Source organism: Vipera berus (assembly GCF_964194415.1).
Source record: "Vipera berus genome assembly, chromosome: 1".
Classification (NCBI taxonomy): domain Eukaryota; kingdom Metazoa; phylum Chordata; class Lepidosauria; order Squamata; family Viperidae; genus Vipera; species Vipera berus.
This window is the reverse complement of record NC_138202.1, coordinates 340,213,053-340,234,627: the sequence shown is the minus strand read 5'-3', so window position 1 is coordinate 340,234,627 and position 21,575 is coordinate 340,213,053. Positions and strand designations below refer to the sequence as shown.

Below are 21,575 nucleotides of genomic sequence, written 5' to 3'. Positions count from 1 at the left end.
TCAGGAGAACGCCCAGATTCTGCTATCCAAGAACTGACTAGGTCCATTTCAGCTTCATTGTTGAGATCAGCCAAAATTGACCACTTGATGAGACTTACCTTCTTGGATAACTCTCCATGTAGCAAAGAACTCATTTTCTAAGGGTGTTTGACTCAGAACTCGGTAACGGCTGTCTAAGCGAGGCACAGTTGGCCGCACCGAAGTATGTCCGAAACGGAAAGCATTGGTAAAGACGCTAGAAATTCGGGGATCCACAGAGTCATTGTAGCCTTTGTAGGAAGGCAGAGCACTAGAATCCCCCAGTACGGCAGGTATATATTCTGTATAGGTGATTTTCTAGAGCAAAAGGACAAAAAGAAGAGTTAACCTATTGGAAGAAAGCAATCAATTAGTAATGATTATCACTAATACTACACTGAATATTAGAAGCAGAAGACCAGTCTTCCTCAATGTGATGCTATGAGGTTTGTTCTCAAATATGTGTTTTGTATTACTAATTTGGCTTCTATCACTTTTGCAGGCTTACAAGACAGAATACAGATAGTCCTCGACTTACAACTGTTTGTTAGTGACTGTTCAAAGTTACAAAGCACTGAAAAAAGTGATTCATGACTGTTTTAACACTTATGACTGTTGCAGCATCCCCAGCGTTATGTGATCAAAATTCAGACGCCTGGCAACTAATTTATATTTATGATGGTTACGGTGTCCTGGACACATGTGATGACCTTTTGCAACCTTTTGACAAGCAAAGTCAGTGGGGAAGCCAGATTCTCTTCACAATGATGTTACTAACTTAAGAACTGCAGTGATTCACTTAACACATATGGCAAGAAAGGTCATGTAACTTAACAAATGTCTTGCTTAGCAACAGAAATTTTGGGCTGCATTGAGGTCGTACACTGAGGACTACCTGTACTTTAAACTCAGCACACGGATATTATGTCAGCAAATATTTAAGACCCCTTTTCTAAATCATGGTGCTAGGCTCACTGAGGGAGGAATTATTATCAGACCTAAACTGGTATTAACCAGCTTTTTGAAATTGCACATGAACCTTGTTTCATACATGTTGCCTTATAAGAATGCCGACACTAAGTTCCCAGTGATGTGCACCTTCTGTAGGGATGCACTGCAACCCTCAATGGTCAAATCCTGGCAAGTCAAGCTGCCACTGAAGCTTTCTTTTTAGTAACTCCTTTTCCACAAATGGGGAAGGCCATTCATAGGAAAGAGACATTAGCTGGGAAAGCCTCATTCGGACCCACAAGGAATGGTCACGTGATCAAATTCAGATGCTTGGCAACCAGCATGTATTTATGATAATTGCAGCATCCCAGGATCATGTGATCACCATTTGCAACCTTCCCCACCAGCGTCTGACAAGCAAAGTCAATGAGAGAAGTCAACATTTGTTTAACGATGGTGTGAGCCACTTAACAACTGCAGTGATTCGCTTAACAATGGTAGCTGGAAAAGGTCGTAAAATCAGGTGCTAGTTACTTAACCACCCTTCTTAGCAACAGAAATTCTGATTCTAATTGTGGTTGTAAGTTGAGAACTACCTGTCACTAAATAAATACATTTAGATGGCAAGTGTCATGTTCAGGCCATTCAATGTTGCACCCTAATGGTCTTATTCTATAGGGCTGGTTACTCTGGGCTTCAGAGAGGGGTTAAGCCACTTAAAACAGAATTGTTCCTTCATTTTGTGAAAAATGGTCACGGAACTATTCATCCCACACCTGCATCATCGCTCCCAAAATTTTCCGGGATTCCTGATAGAGTTCTTCTCCACGCATTTGTGGGTTCAGCCTCTTCAGCTCAGTGGCCAGACGGTTGTGCTCCCGCATGAAAAGTGTTTGCAATACAAGCAGCCCTGGCATTTCATTAACTCGACTGTCGCCTTTAATAATCAGAATAAGAAATCAACAGAAATTGCATAAGAATATTTTGTTCCAGGTGAGGAGTCTGAACAAGAAACAGACATTTGGGGAGGGATGTCTCCAAAAAAATATCTTGTGTAGATTTTTTCCAGTGACACAGTTATGCAAATGAAGGGAAAGAGTTAACATGTCATGCAAATAATCCCAGCCAGCGTGCAAATTAGGGGAAATTAATTTAAGATTCTGCAAGGTAATGTGAAGCTAAGCCAACTCTCCACAGATCATCCACATTGTCTAAATCAGTGCCTCTCAAACCTAGCAACTTTAACATGTATGAACTTCAACTTCCAGAATTCCCCCCCAGGTAAGACTGGCTGAGGAATTCTGGGAGTTGAAGTCCACATATCTTAAAGTTGATACGGTTGAAAAACACTGGTGTAAATGGAAGCAATAGGAATAGCCATTCTCTTTAACTATTGGCAGAGATGATGCTACTGGCCCCACAGAATTAAGGTCTCTCTAGGCTCCTTGATTCCATTTTACTCTTACATCCCCACCCAGAGAGAAGAGACAGTAGATGGAGAATGAGCAGAAATAGAGTCGAGTCTGACTCTTGGTGACTCTATGGACCAGGTTTCTCCATATCTTCTGATCCTGCACTATTTGAGTTTTTCTATGCTCTGGCTGGTGTCAGCTTGATGGTGTTCAGTCACCATGTTCTTTGACAGCCTGGTTTTCCTTAATCACTAAGTCTTCCAAACACAATTGCTTTCTCCAGTGAGAAGCAAACGATAAATGGATAAACTGTTATGTATGCAGGCATCTGCATAGCAACAGCCCTCAGGGGGCGTTGGCCTGGACAGTTTCGGCGGGAAACCTAGGGCCAACCCCATTGGCTGTTAGCTTACCTGGCCAGGTATATAAGGAGGCCAGGTAGCCCTCATTCCTCAGTTCACTTCCCCTTCCAATAAAGAGCTGAACTCACACACCGGCTGGCGTCTCTCTTGCGTCGGACCCACTACACAATAGTGGCGACGAAGGTGGGATTGCTGCCGACCAAGAGCTGAAGTCACTGGGGAAACGCTCCGCGAGCTGAAGGGAAAGGCATTTTTCCTTCTTCCCCCCACGACCGCCAGCCAAACCGGCAACGCCAAGTGCCACATCCACGACCAACTGCCGCCATGGCTAGAGCCGGACAACCCCGCGAATTCGAGACCCGCCGCCCCGAAACCTGGACCCGTTACCTGGCTCACGTTGAACTGTACATGCGGTTCAATCAGATATCGGAGGACGGTGCAAAGGCGGCCACCCTGCTCTGCCTTGGGGGACCAGCGCTGCTGGAAGTCGCCGCGAACCTGTTCCCCCAGGAGGCCATCAACACCGTCGCGTACCGAGACCTCGTGGCCAGGCTCAATGCACATTTCAGGCCCCGGCGCTCCAAGGTGGCCGCACGGTCACAATTCGAGAAAAGGGACCAGCGCCCCGACGAGACCGGCGCCGACTTCCTTGCCGCCCTACGGGAAGCTGCCGTCGCTTGCAGGTTCACAAATTTGGAGGAGCGACTACGGGACCGGCTGATTTGCGGCCTACACGACAGGCGGTTGCAGGAGCGCCTGTTCGAAAGAGAGGAGGTCTCTCTCCAGGAAGCCGAGGATGCCATCGTAGCCCACGAAGCGGCCTGCGGGGCCATCCAAGCCTGCCAGGGAACCCGGCCCGGCAACCAGGCAACCAGCGTCCACCGGCAAGGGGCCACAGAGGAGGACGACCTGAGCATCGACCTCCTCCAGCGGAAGTCGACCCCCGACCAGCGAGCCAGACGCCTAGACAGGCCCAGGCCTCCCAGCAACACTGCCGTTCCCCAGAGGTGCGCAGTGTGTGGTGGGAACCACATGCGCAGTCTCTGCAAATTCTGGTCCGCCACGTGCCGGGCCTGCAAGAAAACAGGCCACATAGCCGCCGTCTGCCATGGCCGCCGCCCCCGAGAGGAGATCCACGAGCTGCAGCTGGAGGAACCGCCGTTCGAAGGTACTGGGGCCCCCACCAAAACAAAAATTGGCTATGTCGAGAGCCAGCTGGCCATTAACCATACGGGTAGCCGCCGGCTGCTCAAACCCAAAATTAGATTAACAATCCGTTTGCAAGGTGTCCCTTGCAGCATGGAGCTTGACTCCGGATCAGCGGTCTCGATTATTTCGGACGAGACCCTTAACCACATAATTAGCCGGAGCAAGCAACGGATTAAATTACGGCCTACTAAATTAACCCTGACCGATTTTCAGAATTCGCCGGTCAAGGTGAAGGGGGAGGCCACCATTTCAGTGGGGTTTAAGGGTCGCGAAGGGCACCTGGATGTTGTAGTGGTAGAGGGCCGCAGAGCCAGCCTGGTCGGGCTGGACTGGTTTGAGGCCCTGGGAATCTCAGTATCCGGGATCCATCGGATCCAGGGGGACTCCGTTGAGGCCGTTTGCCGGGAGTTCGCCGACGTCTTCGACGGGTCATTAGGCAAGTACACCGGGGCCCCCATATCGTTCAAGCTTAACTCGAACGTCTCCCCCGTTAGGGTCCGGCCGCGGCGAGTCCCGTTTGCGCTCAAACACAAAATCGAGCGCGAACTAGACAAGTTGGTGGCCCAGGGAATCTTAGAGCCTGTAGATGGAGGGGAGTGGGAAACCCCCATCGTGACCCCCCTCAAATCCAACGGGGAAATAAGGATCTGCGCCGACTATAAGTGCTCGGTGAACCGCGCCCTAAACCCGCACGCTTACCCAGTTCCCGCAGTCAGCCACGTTCTCGCTTCCCTCCAAGGCGGCGCCATTTTTGCAAGGCTCGATCTTGCACAGGCGTACCAGCAACTCACGGTCACGAGGGAAACAGCTGACATCCAAACCATAGTAACCCATAGGGGGGCGTTCCGGGTGAACAGGCTGCAGTTTGGAGTCAGCGTTGCTCCCAGCATTTTCCAGGAGGTTATGGAAAAGACACTCAAGGGCATTCCAGGAGTCTGCCCCTATTTTGATGACATCCTGATCGCAGGAGCATCAGCAGAGGAACTGGCAGGGAGGCTTAGGGAAGTGCTGGCAAGGCTGCGCACAGCTGGCCTCAAACTCAAAAAGGAAAAATGCAGCATAGGCGTTCCTTCCACAGAATTTTTGGGGTTCAGAGTAGACGCCAGGGGAATCCACCCCACAGAATCCAAGGTGAGGGCCATCAAACTAGCACCCACACCCAAGAACAAAGCAGAGCTTCAGGCATTCCTGGGTCTGCTGAATTTCTACCATACATTCCTCCCACACAAGGCAGCCATCGCTGAACCGCTCCACAGGCTGCTAGACAAACAGGCAACATGGGCCTGGACGGCCACCCATGATCAGAGCTTCAAGGCCCTGAAGGCATTGCTGTCGGACAAGTCCACAGTAACCCATTTCATCGAGTCCAAGCCCATTTGTATCGCCTGCGATGCATCCCCTTATGGTGTGGGCGCTGTCCTAAGCCACCTTGAGCCCAACGGGGCACAAGTCCCCATAGCATACTATTCTAGGACACTGTCTGGAGCAGAAAGAAACTACGCCCAAATAGACAAAGAAGCCCTGGCAATCGTGGCAGGAATCAAGAAATTCCACGATTACTTATATGGCAGGGAGTTCACTGTCTTCACGGACCACAAACCACTCCTGGGCCTGTTCACCACAGACAGGCAAACCCCCCAGATTCTGTCCCCCAGGATGCTCCGGTGGTCCATCTTTCTTGCAGCATACAATTGCAAGCTGGTACACAAGCCAGGGAAGGAGATGGGCCACGCCGACGGTCTAAGTAGGCTCCCCCTAGACACACACGACCCAGACCCAGCACCAGCCACACAGATCCTAGCCCTGCAGGAACTACCCGAGTGCCCAGTTCTTGCCAAGGACATTGCCAGCCACACAGCCACAGACAACATCATGGGCAGGGTGCACTCATGGGTTTGCACAGGGTGGCAGGACAAATCCCCGGGACCAGAGTTTCAGGCCTATTTCATTAGACGCGATGAAATCTCCACACACAAAGGGTGCCTCCTTTGGGGTAGCAGGGTCATCATTCCACCCACACTACGCGCCAGGGTATTGGACTCCTTACACGAAGGGCACCCGGGGGTGGTCAGGATGAAGGCACTGGCTAGGAGCTACCTCTGGTGGCCCGGGTTGGACAAGGAGGTTGAGGATCGGGTCAAGGCCTGTTATACGTGCCAGAGATCCAGGCCAGAAGTGCCACATGCACCAGTACACCGGTGGGAGGCCACACACACGCCATGGTCCCGCATTCACATTGACTATGCGGGGCCATTCCAGGGTCAACTATTTTTAGTAGTGGTGGACAGTCACTCCAAGTGGTTAGAGGTAGTCCCTGTCCCCAACATGACCTCGGGGAGGACAATCCAGGTGCTCAGAGCTCTCTTTGCCACACACAGCCTCCCCGACGTAATTGTGTCTGATAATGGGCCTCAGTTTACTGCTGCAGATTTCCAGGCGTTCTTGAAGGCGAACTGGATTAGGCACGCCACCTCTGCGCCTTTCCATCCATCTACCAACGGGCAGGCCGAACGGATGGTAAGGACGACCAAAGACGCACTCCGGCGCATCATCAGCGGGGACTGGCACCACAGACTGGCCAAATTTTTACTAGCCCAACACACAACACCATGCGTGGCTACCGGCAAGAGCCCAGCAGAACTGCGATGGGGACGGCGCCTCATCACCAAGCTGGACCGCCTACACCCAGACCGGGTAGCAGCCGAAACCGGTAGGGCAACATCACCATCATCACCATCATCACCATCATCACCATCACCACCAGCATCACTACCATCACCATTGCCATCATCATCCACACACAGGGTCCTCAACCTGGGGGACCTGGTCTGGGCAAGGAACTATGGGGCTGGACATCCTTGGGTTCCGGGGACAGTGGTCTGGAAAACAGGACCCCTTTCGTACATTGTAGGGGTGGAGGGGGACAGACGCATAAGGCGACACATCGATCAGCTCAGAGGAAGAGTCCCTGAGCACGTCACACACGCCCCTGAGCACGTCACACACGTCCCTGAACTCAACGCACACGATCAACAGGAGGACCACACTCCAGGAGGGGTCAACCCAGCTGAGGACGTCACAGGGCAGGGACCAGAGGAGGAGGACTTCCTGATGCCGGCTCCTTGCAGCCCTGCACAAAGGCCTCAGGAACCCACGGTCCAAGCCCAGGGGCCAAGCACACCCAGACGATCCACCCATCCACACAGGACACCAGCCTACCTGTCGGACTATGTGTGCAAGTGATCCTCACACAAGGACACCACTGTTTTTTTATATATATACTCATAGTTATAGTAGTTGCATGTTGTTGTTGTTATGTGGGTCTTCTCTAAGGGGGGAGGGGTGTTATGTATGCAGGCATCTGCATAGCAACAGCCCTCAGGGGGCGTTGGCCTGGACAGTTTCGGCGGGAAACCTAGGGCCAACCCCATTGGCTGTTAGCTTACCTGGCCAGGTATATAAGGAGGCCAGGTAGCCCTCATTCCTCAGTTCACTTCCCCTTCCAATAAAGAACTGAACTCACACACCGGCTGGCGTCTCTCTTGCGTCGGACCCACTACACAATATAAACGGTTGGTTCTGTCCTTGATTATTTTCCATCCATTGCTTCTTCTCTGCATTCAGGTGCTTTGGAGACTAGGTTGACCCCCCTCTTCCTTGTGTCAGCCCATTAGATATTGGAACACTGCTATTATGTCACCCCTACTCTTTCTTTTCATTAAATTAGACATACCCAATTCCTGCATCCGTTCTTCATATGTTTTAGCTTCCAGACCTCTAATCATCTTTGTTGCAGCTATCTATTCCTTTTTTGTCTTCCTGTTATCCCCTTCACTAGATGTGACTTCAGTTTGCAAGAGCAGCCCCAAAGAAATGATGCACCGTTCAAATTACTTACCTGCCAAAAAACAGGGGATGTTGAGGGTTTTATTTGTTATATGGCAATTGTCCTGAAAGCCTTCAGGAACACCAAAGGGGAGATAGGCAAGGCCTCGATCGTTGAATTTCTTATTCACAGCAAGCAGTCCTAGGTTGTTTGTGAAATTTCTTAGCTGCATTGCCCACTTGTCTTCACTGGCATATACCATACTGGCATCAACAAAGGCTGTGAGTGCATTGATCTGGTTGCGAATGGCATAGCCACCGTTGCATGCAGGAGCAGCCCGCATAAAGGGGATACACTTAAACTCCTTTTTTGAAGGATCATTGGGTGGGATCTAGAGCAAAAATATGAAGACAAGCTTAAATTCCCAGGTTCAAAAAACGTATTTGCTTTATTCTGCCAAGTAGAGAAATATGCCACGTAAAGGAATATCAAACACTTGGAGTTTTACACAGATAGGCATCATTATCCTCATGCTTTCCCCCTTTCTCTCATTAATATTTAAAAGGAACATGTGACAAAATGGAGGCATGGTTGGAAAATGTATAAATAGGATCCATTTCTGGAATGAGTTACTTTTGGTGATGGGTTTTGGACTTTAACCCTTGTCAGTCCGAGTAATCATGGCCACATAAGTGAGCATCTGAAGATCTTCAAGTTAGATCAAGAGATTAGATCTAGTAAGCATGGTGGCTCAGCAATGCTGTCTTTTTATATTTATTTATTAAAAAAATTGTATGGCTGCCCAACTCATTCACACTGGACTCCAGGTGACTTATAAAGATAAAATCCTAGTACAAAAACCAATAAACCCCTATGTACCTACTGACAAAAATCAGACCAGCCTCTTGATGGGCTCCATATCACTATTGGGTCCCCAGATCCATTGGCAGAACTATATTTTCTGTCTCTTCACTGGCACATGCTTAGATTAGACACCAAGGAAGTAGACAGGGAGATTGAAATAAAGCTGGAAAAGCAGAACTCGGAAGGACTGGGAAGATAAAAAACAGAGGCTGACAAATTTAAGTTGTTGGCAGTAGAAACCCTGAAAGTATGGAGACTCAGAAGTTCCCTGCTGATGAGCTTTCCACTCATCCTGAATGTCTATGGAGATTCTCAATCGTCCAGGTCATGGTTGTCCCAAAGGTGCTTTTTAAAACAGCAACTGCATTTTCTTTTTTTCCCCTTGAAGACGTTTCTCTTTTCATCCAAGAAGCTTCTTCAGTTCTGACTGAATGGTGGGGAATGGAACTATTTATATTCCTTGCAGTCATCTGGTTGTTGGCACACCCTCTGAGAGTTGTCGAGGTCACTTGGAGGTTTATCAATCAGAACTGAAGAAGCTTCTTGGATGAGAAGTGAAACGTTGTCAAGGAAAAACGAAGGAAGTCCAGCTGCCTCTTGAAAAAGCACCTTTGGGACACTCATCCTGAATGTCTCTGGATGGCTGCTAATCCATGCAGAAGTAGATACAGAATTTCTCATACCTGGATTGGAAAACATGGTGGCCCTTTCTCACAGCTGTTAAAGCAATCTATTCCTTTCCTGAAGGTGAGGGTCGCTGTTACAGAAGGTCCAAAATCCAAATCGTGATCGAGAAACTGCCCCCACTGCATAAACATGACTGAGCGGAAAGGATCATCAGTGATGTTTACATTAGGAAAGAAGACGATGTCATTGGATACATTCCGGACCTGTTACCAAGAAATTATTATCAAGAGTGGCAGAGACAGAAGGAAAGAAAAAGGGGTTTATGAAACCCCACCTGGAACAGCTACAAATTGCTACATGCTATTTTAGGAGAAAGAATTTAAAGGTTTACTTGCAAAAACTGCCAATGAAATAATTTAAGACAGTGGTTCTCAACAGATCCCTGGGGAGCCACAATGTTATCAGGGGGGCGGGGGTCTATGAAGGCTTAAAGAAATGTTATGATTTAAATCTTGAGTTAGGTCTTGGGGGGTTTGTGGCCGTGGTCCACAGCCACAAAAGATATTTAAAGGGGGTCAGTGGAGAAGAAAACTTTGAGAACCACTGATCTAGGAGTCTCCTTCTTGATGAAACGAGAGAGGAATGACTTCAAGGTCTTAAGGCAGAAGAATTAAATACAAATGGTTGACACCCTGGAACTTCATTAAAAGCAGCTAACTAAAAGGACTAAATAAAAGAGATTTATCTAATTATCTAATCTTATTTTATTTTATTATTATATCAAATATAATATTATATGTTAATTATTAATATTAGGTATTAGAATTTCAAGGGCCTTATATATGGGACCTGCAATAGAACATTCCAGCCTGAAATGCTTCTGCTTAGCATCCAGTCAAATAGACACGTCTTTTTTCAGGGTGCTTGGTTCTTTCACTCCCTTTTGACAAAGCTTCAGTGGCCTGCAGATACTGAGCGGATTAAATGATCATGAGATTGTCTGGATTGCTTATTTCTGTCCTCTTGTTTATTCTTCCCTTAACTTTATTGTTGCTTCTGTCCTAGGGCTTACAAAATATTTTTATGTGCATGGTGCCAATGATGCATTCAACCTCCAGATCTCTACTCTTATGCCAGATTAGCAATTCCTTGGTGCAATTTCTGCACAATACAGCCCTGGGCATCAAGTATCTCAGGGTGTTTCACTAAATGTATCAAAAAGTTTTGGAAGGCAGGAGAAACCTGTTGTTGTTAGCTGCGAAGTCGTGTCCGACCCATCGCGACCCCATGGACAACATTCCTCCAGGCCTTCCTGTCCTCTACCATCTTCTGGAGTCCAACAATAAATCATTCCATTAAGGAGAGAACCATAGAAGGTACTCAGTGACTCCTCCAAATTCAGCCCTCAGCCCTCATGCTGTGGTAGTCAGATCTCCAAGAAATGTTAAATTGTAAATGTAGTACACTCTTGGAGTATGAAGTATGAGCATATGTGGTTCATTTGTGAGGAGAATTGTCTAGCAGGAGGATTTAAAAGACTTTGGTCACTGTATATTAGGAAAAAAAATGTATTTTTGGATGATGAAACTAAATCATCCTGGAAAGTGCTGAGGATTGGTCAGGCTGGACAGCTGAGAAGGATGAAGCTATCACTTTTAGCCAATTATTGCTACAGGGAGTTAGCCTTATTGGCAATATTTCAAGTCCCTCTCATTTTTCAACTTCCATTGGAAAAAAAGGGAGACAGTGTCAGCCGGTATTTAAGAATACCAAAGAGGTTCAGAACGTCTGTCATCTTTTGAGCATGACAAAATATAAGTTTAGATATTTATGGTTATGATTTATCATTTTTCAACTCCTGCCTTATAAGCAAATATTAATAAAATCCTGCAATAATAATTTGCTTTATTTATCAAATTTAGAGACCACCCGTCTCATCCTCAGAGCAACAAATTATGATAGATTTTCAAAGTGTTAGATGCTATGTAGTACCCCCTCCACAATATCTATGCAACATTGTTTCTATTCATTGACCACACAGGTAATTCTCGACTTATGATCACAACTGAGCTTGACAATTGACCACAATTTCTGTTGCTAAGCAAGGCAGTTGTTGTGAATTTTGCCCCATTTTACGACCTCTTTTGCTACAGTTGCTAAGCAAATCATTCCAGCCTGTTTAAGTGAATCATTAAGCAAATCTGGTCCCTCCCCCCCTCCCCCCCACTGGCTTTGCTTGTCAGAAGCTGACTGGGAAGGTTGCAGATGATGATCACATGACGCCAGGGCAGTGCAACTGTCATAAATATAGGCCAGTTGCCAAGCAACCAAGTTTTGATCACATGACCATGGGGATGCTGCAATGATCATAAGTGTTGTAACTTCAAACAGTCAATAAATGAATGGTTGTAAGTTGAAGAATAACTATATTACAAAGACAGCACAGCTAGCATGGTGACCTAGTAGGAAGTGATCATAATAAAGTCATCCAGATCGGTTTTTCAAAAAATATATCAAGGCTGTGCTATAAATTACACTGTATCTCCCTCTTAATTTGTCTTGTCTTTATGATATAACAGATCAAAGGCCTAAGTTGTGGTTGTTCAGGGCTGCTCAGCAAGTTGGGAGCCCAATGTGCACCAAAGTTATTTGCATACTTGATATATTTACATTATATCTTCAAAGTTTATTTAAATGAGTCAGGATTTGGCCATAATGAAGCCTCTATCTTTTCATTTGCAAAACTATGGTATAAGATATGATTCTTGCCAGTTTCATGAAAATGCCACTCTATTCCTGTTTTCTATTGCTATAACTATTGCACAGAAGCATCAGATCATTTACAGGCCTTAAACTATACCTGGATCACTCCTGCTCTGACAGACAAATTTAGGACTCCTTAGTACATTTCTGGCTATGATCCTTCAATTACATCAATTATTCCATTCCTCTAATCTCCTTGCCTCAACTCTTGGTCTCTTTCCTCCCCTTTTAAATGTTTTTGGCCCTTAAAACCCTGGATCCTTCCTCTGTTCAAACTAAGCATCCTGGAATTAAAGAGAGATAAGGACTGTATCTTACTAAGGGCAGACGAAATCCAGAATACAGCTTCGTTTCTGTCCAGCCACGTGGGAGAGAGACGCCATCTTCATATTCTTGCGGCAGCCACCTGGCATATGGGCGGTTGCTAGCCCCTAAAGTAGGAATTCTCCTGCAAATTTTCAGTAAACCCAAAGGTTTGTTTAGAAGAGTTTTTAAAAGCAATAAGACTTGGTTTACACACAATGTAATCCAGTAATAAAGCTCAATTGTATTCACACATGTTACGGCAAATACATCATCCATATTCTGATTAAATGTTCAGGTTTAGTTCCAGAAGAAAGTCCAATACAGGTAGTCCTCAACTTACGACTACAATTGAACCCATTTCTGTTGCTAAGTGAGACATTTGTTAAGTGAGTTCTGCCCCAGTTTAGGACCTTTCTTGCCACCATTGTTAAGTGAATCACTGCAGTTATTAAGTGAATCTGGCTTCCCCATTGATTTCCATTGCCACAAGGGCGCAAAAAGTGATCACATGACCCCAGGGCACTGCGACTGTCATAAATATGAGCTGGTTGCCAAACATTTGAATTTTGGTCATGTGATCATGGGGATGCTACAGTGGTTGTAAAAGTGAAAAACAGTCATAAGTCACTTTTTTTCAAGGTCGTTGTAACTTTAAATGGCCACTAAACAAACTGTTGTAAATTGAGGACTACCTGTATTTGGAGTCTCATATGTTGAATTACAAACTAAAATAGAAAAGGTGCCTGGGTAACCAGCTTCTTCCTGAGGATGGTATACAAACAAACTTCTTAGCAATGGGCATGTCATAAAAGTAATTTGGCTCTCACTTTCCAGGAGGCATCTTGAACTTCCTTGTATCCTGTATTCCACCCTATGGGTCCAAGGTCACCCAAGATTGGCAGGTGTTGACATCTACTGCCAACTCCATTCTAGTGTAATCCTAACTGAACAATAATAGCTGTTCTATAGGGAAGAGGGCTGAGATCACGGAGAGCCAGCTAGACTGACACTCCACACTTGAAGAGAGCTTGTTCCTGATTCAGCAACTGATTTTGTTCATCATGCTAAACTTTAATTTATTTAACCTTAGTTTGTGGGATAAAATTCAACTGGTTGAGTTGACCGAACACATCTAGGTTGTATGTGCCAATTTCAGAGATGGCACATTCTGGAGAAATTTGGAATGTTTTATTCTTTGCCAGACCAGACCATTCCCATCAGCTATGGGCAGCCCTACTGTCTTCCAGGAGTAAATCTCCCAGCAATAGGAAGTGGTTCATGCTATTCTAGACATGGACAAGTCCCAATTCTGCTGCTAATCAGAAAAGGTTAAAGAGTGCTACATGACCTCACTGTTGGAGTGGAAGCGTCCATGGGGCAGCCTGATGACTTTCTTATGACTTCCCATCATGTCCTCTTAAGCACAATAGGCTGAGGACCAAATCAGTAAGTTTCCAAATGCAGAGCATCTGCTCTTGCATCCACAATATTCTCTACTGAAAGAGTGGGAAAATAACCTGAGACCCAGGCAGCTTTTGAAGTCTCCTAGGTTGTATAAACAGAGGCAGAGAATCAAGATCACGTGAAGTATTAGTACTGCTCTATACAACCCTAGTAAGGCCACACCTGGAATACCGCAACCAATTTTGGTCACCATACTACAAAAAAGATGTTGAGACTTTGGAAAAAGTTCAGAGAAGAGCAACTAAAATGATCAAAGGCCTGGAGACTAAAACATATGAAGAACGGCTGCAGGGCTTGGGTTTGGCTAGTCTAAAGGAAAGAAGAAACAGGGGTGACATGATAGCAGTATTCCAGTATTTGAGGGGCTGCCACAAAGAAGAAGGCAGTCAAATTATTCTTCAAAGCACCAGACGGCAGGACAAGAAACAATGGTTGGAAATTGAGCAAAGAGAGAATCAACCTGGAATTAAAGTGAAACTTCCTAACAGTGGGGACAATTAACCAGTGGAACAGCTTGCCTTCAGAAATCGTGGGCGCTCCATCCCTGGAGGTTTTTAAGAAGACACTAGACAGTCACATGTCTGAAATGGTATAGTTCCTCCTACTTGAGCAGGGGGCTGTACTAGAAGACCTCCAAGGTCCCTTTCAGCTCTATTCTACTCTATGCTATTCTCTTATGACCAGTACTTGGTCAATGATCAGAAACTGATACTACATTTTCTGGCCATTTTGAGATGTGTAATGGATGAAAACTAATGTGAGTCTTAAACTCAACATCACCGTTTTTTAAAGAAAGAAACCCTTAATAGTATTCCCAAAATGTCACCCTCTTCACTTAGCAGCCCTTAGCACTTAAAAACAACTAGGCTAGGGTCTTGGCCACCAAAAGACTGTCCGTTTCTATTCTAGAATCATACAGGTTATTGCATTCGCCTGTAATGGTCCGGTAAGGGTTCTTCTCATCACACTCTTGTGTACTGATCTCTTGGGAAGCACATCCGCTTGCCTTGTAGATAGTTTGCATCTGGGAAGGGGAGAGCACATCTGTAGGAAAACAAAGGGATTTAGACTTCAGGGCTGCAAAAATGACAGAAGAATGCAAGACTAGAGTCACTTGCCTTCTGAATTATACTTTAAAAGCCAAAAGCAGGATTTATGTTTTGTAAGGATGAGAAAATTTAAAAGGCAAAAGTCTATGGAGATTCTCAGTCATCCCAGTCATGGTTGCCCAAAAGTGCTTTTTCCAAAAGTAACTGGACTTTGTTTTTCCTTGAAGACATTTTGCTTCTCATCCAAGAAGCTTCTTCACTTCTGAAGTGAAAAACTGAAGAACAGAATTGAAGAAGCTTCTTGGATGAGAAGCAAAACATCTTCAAGAAAAAAACAATGTCCTTTTGAAAAATAACCTTAGGGTTAAAAGGTGAAACATTTTTCAGACATCTTTTTCAGAGATGTTGGATAGCTATTAAATACCATTCAGAACAGCTCCAACCAATTGCTCTACAGTAATCAGTAACTTAATGGTTGCATTCCTAAAACAAGCTAAGCTTGGTTAATTTTAACTGGTTCATTTTTGTCTGTGCGTAAGGATTAGTAGGTTATGTGGCTGTTTTAGGAGTCAAGGTATTATGCAAATTCAGAAAATGGTTTAAGTAGTAGCCAAGTTAAACATGTTGTTCAATAGCAGCTATCTTGAAGTCTTCAAGTCAATCTGTTGCTCAATGTAGGATCTTGCAAAGCAGAATACAAGTATAGCATCTCTGAAGCATGACTACTTGGGTGGTCCTTAAATGACTTTAAGGTAGAAGAGCCCACCACTTCCCATCACATGTCTATGGAGATTCTCTGATGATGTTTTTTGCAGAATGGACATAGGGCAGAAAAATCCTGCAAGAAGCACAGCTCCACAACACAGTCCTTTCAGCAGTTCCAAGAAGGCTCCACACCCATTTGCACTACTGAGATGACCCTGAGGACACAGACAAACCCTAAGTGGCCTCAATGACTCTCTAAAAGGATGCAAATGACAAGCTGTCTGCAAGGAATATAAATCCTTCCATTCTCAATCAGTTAGAGCTGAAGAAGCTTCTTGGATGAGAAGCAAAACGTCTTCAAAGAAAAAACAAGAAAATCCAGTTGTCTTTTGAAAAAAATATCTTTGGGACAACCATCAAATGATGTTCCATTGATTAGCAGCTCTTATAGGTTTTTGTGGGTTTTTTTTGTAAGCCCCCAATCTCTTTCTCTTTAATTTCCATCCATCCTTAGGAACAATTAAGAACACTCTACTCTAGCTTCTCCTATCAATTTGAAGATCTTGTCTTCTCTAAATTTAAAGAGACCTATCCCTTGGGTAATGTTAATAAATAAGAGTTAATTTCTAACTTCCCACCATCTTGGCCATTCTTCTCTGGATCATCTCCAGTTTCCCAATGTTCTTCTCAACATGTAATGCTCTTATAGGCTTTGGTAAAGCACTACAAAAGTAATATAAATATAGATATATCAGCATTAAGGTTTCTTTGTGCCGTACCTTGCAGAGATTTCTTTATTTTTGTTTATATTTCATATTTCTAAACTGCCCATCTCCTTTAAAGAAGGGCTCTAGGCAATGTTTTAATTCAGTCTCATGCATTATAATGCAACTGAATCTACATAACGCATCATAAAACTATTGAAAATGATAAAGAAAACAAAAAAGTCTTCTTGATGCATAGGATGAGATTTGAGGAAAAAAAAACAATCAAAAGCATTCTCTGAAAAGATTTCCCATGAAATTCTTATGAAGACAGATGCTTCCATATAAAATATTAGTTTAATACAAATAATAATTATCCATGTCATTTTTGGTTGCCCCACCCAATCATCAGCTAACATCTAAAAATAAAATGATTAAATACTTAGATAAAAAAATTCTCTTTTGCTTCCTCTTTGAAGATGATTGGCCAAGAAATGTACATGTACTCTGTGGTCAAAATGAATGGGTAAATCTGTTAATTCAGTTTCTTCTCAGTTCCTCATATTTAGTTCATCTTATTCTTCTATAACTTTGAGATTTTTTTTAGAAAAAAATAGATTGCAGGCATCTTTAATGCATTTTTTGCACATTTTTTTCAAAACATACAGTTTTTATCTACAATTTTGACAAATGCACATAATTTTTGCAAACAGTTTCCCCTAATAAATCTGTAGTGCACCTCTGTATATATCTTTCCAGGAATGGATGTATTTTCCTACAGAGCTTTCCTTCATATAGGTTTGCTTTCCACTGGGGAAACTGTATTACAAGAAGTAGAGAAGGACATAATGCTAAAGGACAACCTAGTTTCCATGAGATGCTAATGTGTGAGGCTGAATACTTATGAGCACCATTTGATATTTTAAAAGCTTATACTATAAACATTGGGGTTGGAGTTTTCAAAATGAAACACTCAGCATTAGTTTTGATTTGTCTATGGTAAGCTAAGTCATTGCAGAAGTTATGATGTGCAAATAGCAAAGAATGTAAATTAAGCATGGAAGAAAACCCAGCATTTTATTTTCCCTTCTTTTGATTACTTTTTTTTGTTACTTTTGGTTACTTTTTCCTGCCAACCTAGCAACTTGAAAGCACACAAATGCAAGTAGATTAATAGGTACCACTTGGGTGGGAAAGTAACAGCATTCCATGTGCCTTTGGCATATATCCATGCTGGCCACTTGACCACAGAAAATGCCTTTGGACTATGCTGGCTCTCTCGGCCAAGAAACGAAGATGAGCACCATGTCCCGGAGTTGGACACAACTGACAAGGTAACTTTTACCTTTACTTTTGGTTAGTGTTTTAGTTCAAAGATACCTGTGATATTGAATTCCTGAGGAAATACATCCTGCAGCTTCTCTTTCAAGAGGTCCAAGGTCACCAGCCTATAATGAGCAGCTTTCACATGCAACCGAGTTTTTCCTGCAGGTTGTTTGAAAGACACTAGGATATCTGAAGGGCGTACTGTCTCTTTCCTTAATTTTTCTTCTAGCCTGGTGAATCAGAAAATACCTATATCAAGACTGCAGAATAAAAGCTTTTCCTCCCACAAGGTGTGTGTTACAATGACCCAGCCAGAGAGGCTAACTTGAGAGGCAGAGACTTCATGATGTTATCTAATGAAATCTAGGGATGAACTACTAGGGCTTCATAATCCTAATCTAATACTTTACATTTCTTCATGTCATCATTCGCCCTTTGATTTCTTCTTATTGCCTAAAGTGGATTTGATTATGCAAGGCTTCTGTGCCTCTAAGGACGGGGAGGCATGCCTGTTGGTATTTTTATTCCAAATCAATGTCATACCATGGGATTCACAATCGCAATGAACAATAAAAATATCCACAGTACAAAAGCTGTAGCAAAACATGCACAGTAAAGATATGGAATAAAAACAGGAATAACTGGAATACTTAAATCAGTTTGTAACTGGCAGAAATAGCCATGTTTTCTAGATAAAACAAAATGGCACATTGCCTGAATTTTTGTCTGAACTTTCACACGGAGAAGTCACCTAGTAAACAACGCAGCAAATCTTCATCAAACAGAGTAGATGGAAAAAGGGCAAAATAAACTTGGCTTCTGGAACTTTTGTACAAAATCTTACCGGTTCTGGGTATATTCATAGGCAGCATCTACTAATTTCTTGGCTTCTTCCACATTCTGCAGAAGGAATCGGGTTTCCAATTTCTTTGCAATGTCTAAAAGAGACACTTGGTTTGGATTTTGTTGAAGGAGACACTTCAATCAAATCCCACGAAAACAAACTAATGAGAATATAGCTTCGCTAACCTGGTCCATAACCTGAATTCTACTTTACATTCCAGCATATCTAGAAGCCACCAGCTCAGAGAAGCCCTGTTGTAATATCAATAGTATATTTCTTTAAGTAATCATCTATTAAAATTGACTCTGTGCTCACACAGTACTTTAAACCTTGTCAGTTACTAATGATATGGATGGGTGTTTGAGATCTACCAGGAAAAGCTTACACAGGTCATGCCTATGTAATAGGTTGTTAAGGGTGTGTATCTCTTGTTGGTCCTTCTCTATACTGTAATACCACCAAAGATTTGGAATAGACTCTAAACAGGAGTGTTGATATAGGGAATCTGGGACAGCCCATGTGTCTATGCTTTCATGCAAATGATATAAATTAGATTTAGCATTCATGTGATTTGGCATGTACCAATTCCATCATTTTCACAGAGATGCTATGATGCACAGACATCATCCTAGCAACTACTAGAAACTCTGCTTCCAATGAGAGTTCTTTGCAAGGGAGATCAAAATAATAATCAAAATAATAGCAGCCACACAATTGAGAGATGAAATCCATGGGTCTTACAGCCAGCAAGGTTCAGAAATACTGCCTTAGGGATATTTGGCAGACTTCTGAGTGTCCACCAAGAAAAGAAATGCAGATTGAATTTCTGCATTGGTTCAAACATTAGCAAATTATCCTTAAATGATCATGTTTTTTCCTGCTGCAGTGAGTTGAATACATGGAGGCAATCAAAACACATTTGTTCCTGCAGCTTGTTCTTAAATGATGAAAAAAAATGCATTTTTACAAAAATGCGGACACAGGCAGGCCTCTACTGACATTGCAACTCTATTTTAAAAAGCATTTCTAAAGTGAAAGTCCTTACCTTGTAAAGAAAGGTTATCTGCCTCTTGAGGCTTTACTGCTATTAGAATACCCAGAAGAGCAAAGACTAGCCTCAGCCCTTGAAGAAAGCATAGGTTTGATGTGAGTTACTTGCAAATCATTTGGGAAAGTAATCTTTAACTGTCAAATTTTAATATAAATTGGGAATGTCAGAAGCTGGTTACTCTAGCTCTACAAACTTGGACAGGACAATGTGTGTGTATAAAAATACTTGCCCTAGATCTGGAATCTTCTTTCCTTTCATCATTTTAGGGCTACTGCAATTGGGCAGGAAAAATCTGGATCATCCACAGGTGGATCATCCGCAAATAGGGCGGTTACCCTATTTTCTCCAGCCAAGTTAGTGTAATTATATCCCTCTTGAAAAAAATTTTAAATAAAAATCTCAATCACCCTTATAAAAACATAACCCCCACAATTGTGTTATATATGTTTTGCTTGTTTCCCCTCCTTCTGTCTTTCTTTCAGTCTCTCTCCATTGTTTCTGCATACAATAGCAAGGGAAAAAAATCTATTTCTCCTTCCTCTTTGCCCCTAGTCATATGACAGAGAAAATTCCCAAAGTTGTTGAAATCACTGCCACAGGAACTAAACCTTGAATGACTGTGAAAGAGATCACAGCAACTCAAAAAGAAGAAAATTGCAGGGCTGGCAGATGTTTAGAGCCCTAAAGAAGTCAGAGCAAGTGCATTCTGCAAAATAGAGGAAAGTTGGGAGAGAGTCATTCTCAGGACAGCAGGTGTCAATCACAGTCACAATCACATCCAGAAGAGCATGCGGTATATGCACTTTCTTTGTTTTAGACCGTTTCTGCAGTGATGGTGTAGAACATCTTCATAGCATCACCCAGGCATTGTTGAAATCATGTAAAGCTCTGCCCATAGTTAATTATTGTGACCCAATTATGATAGGATGACTACCAATGATGGTAGGAGGAGCTGCCAGGAGTCACCTTGCATTTAATAAATAGAATAAATGACTGCAGCTAGCACTATAAATTGTTATTAGGCAAAAGAGTGAGTCATGTTATTTAGCCATAAAATATCAAAGACCTACACTGTTCTTCAAGAACAGACTGCAAAGTTCCTAAGCCTATAAAACGTATAATAAATAAATAATTTTATTTGCTAAAAGAAACGTTAAACATAGAAGGTTTTGTTATACACTAGAAATCTCACTTTGGAAATATTTAAAATTTTAACACTTGTGCCTATGATCATTCCATAAATATTCACAAAAGCTTGAAATACAAGGTAGTTTAGCCTTATTGGCATGTAGATACTTTGCTTCTATCCTGTTTGTCAAACTTACCTAAACCTCAAAAGCCTGCAATCAGCCCTGCTTGAGCAAAAAGATGGAGAAAAAAGACTTCTTTTTATACTATCACTTAAAGATGCAATGGTTCTGCTTTCCACCATAGTTTTCCTAGTCAAAATAGAGTGCCTTCATCCAATTTTATGCTCTCCAGATACATTGAATTACAATACATGCTATCAGAATAAGAGTTGTAATCTCATATAACTGGTGCCCATCCAGTTGAGGAAGGCTGATATTGGGGAATTTACTAGTCAAGGAGATCTAATATAAAATGGAAGAAATGGAGAATACTCAAGTCCATAAGGTAGCTTCTGAGCAATGCACTAAAATAATTAATTTTAAGAAGCATTTCAAAATCACTTACTTGCCATCTTCTCCAGTTCTGACTTTAGATGCCTGGAAATCAAGTATTTTCTGAAAGATGGGAGGAGCCATTTACAAAAGAAAAGTTACACCCCTTTTCTTTTCCCCTCCTTTCTTAAGACACATCCTACTGATAATGCTCTGAAATTATAGGAGAGCCATACAGCAGCTTTCCTAGGGCTTTAGATCTTGTCTGCAAAAGTCCAGAGGATTACTAGAATAAATAAATTCATCTCTGCCTTTTTTGCTATAACGGTGGTCCAGAATTTTGCAGGTCAGATTTGGTATCCTACTTTTCCCCAGCCTGGCATGCTTCTGGTAGGCTTTGCGGGAACAGAGCTACAACTCAGTTCAACTCAACATACTTCGAGTTGAAATGAGCAAGAATCTGATTGAGAAT

General features: G+C 43.2%; 1 protein-coding gene across 1 annotated transcript in view; it reads right to left on the bottom strand.

Moving 5' to 3' along the window:
- LOC308660042 (myeloperoxidase-like) overlaps window positions 1–21,253 on the bottom strand; it is a 33,670-nt gene extending 12,417 nt beyond the window's left edge. The window contains exons 1-10 of the mRNA XM_081314256.1: window positions 21,177–21,253; window positions 19,476–19,553; window positions 18,431–18,524; window positions 17,641–17,816; window positions 14,720–14,846; window positions 12,351–12,480; window positions 9,326–9,532; window positions 7,851–8,169; window positions 1,746–1,906; window positions 99–336 (exon numbers count right to left, since the gene is read on the bottom strand). Of these exons, the coding sequence (XP_081170382.1) occupies window positions 99–336; window positions 1,746–1,906; window positions 7,851–8,169; window positions 9,326–9,532; window positions 12,351–12,480; window positions 14,720–14,846; window positions 17,641–17,816; window positions 18,431–18,524; window positions 19,476–19,553; window positions 21,177–21,183 (1,537 nt within the window). The 5' untranslated portion in view covers window positions 21,184–21,253. The remainder of the gene's footprint in view (window positions 1–98; window positions 337–1,745; window positions 1,907–7,850; window positions 8,170–9,325; window positions 9,533–12,350; window positions 12,481–14,719; window positions 14,847–17,640; window positions 17,817–18,430; window positions 18,525–19,475; window positions 19,554–21,176) is intronic.
- Window positions 21,254–21,575: the final 322 nt, after the last annotated feature.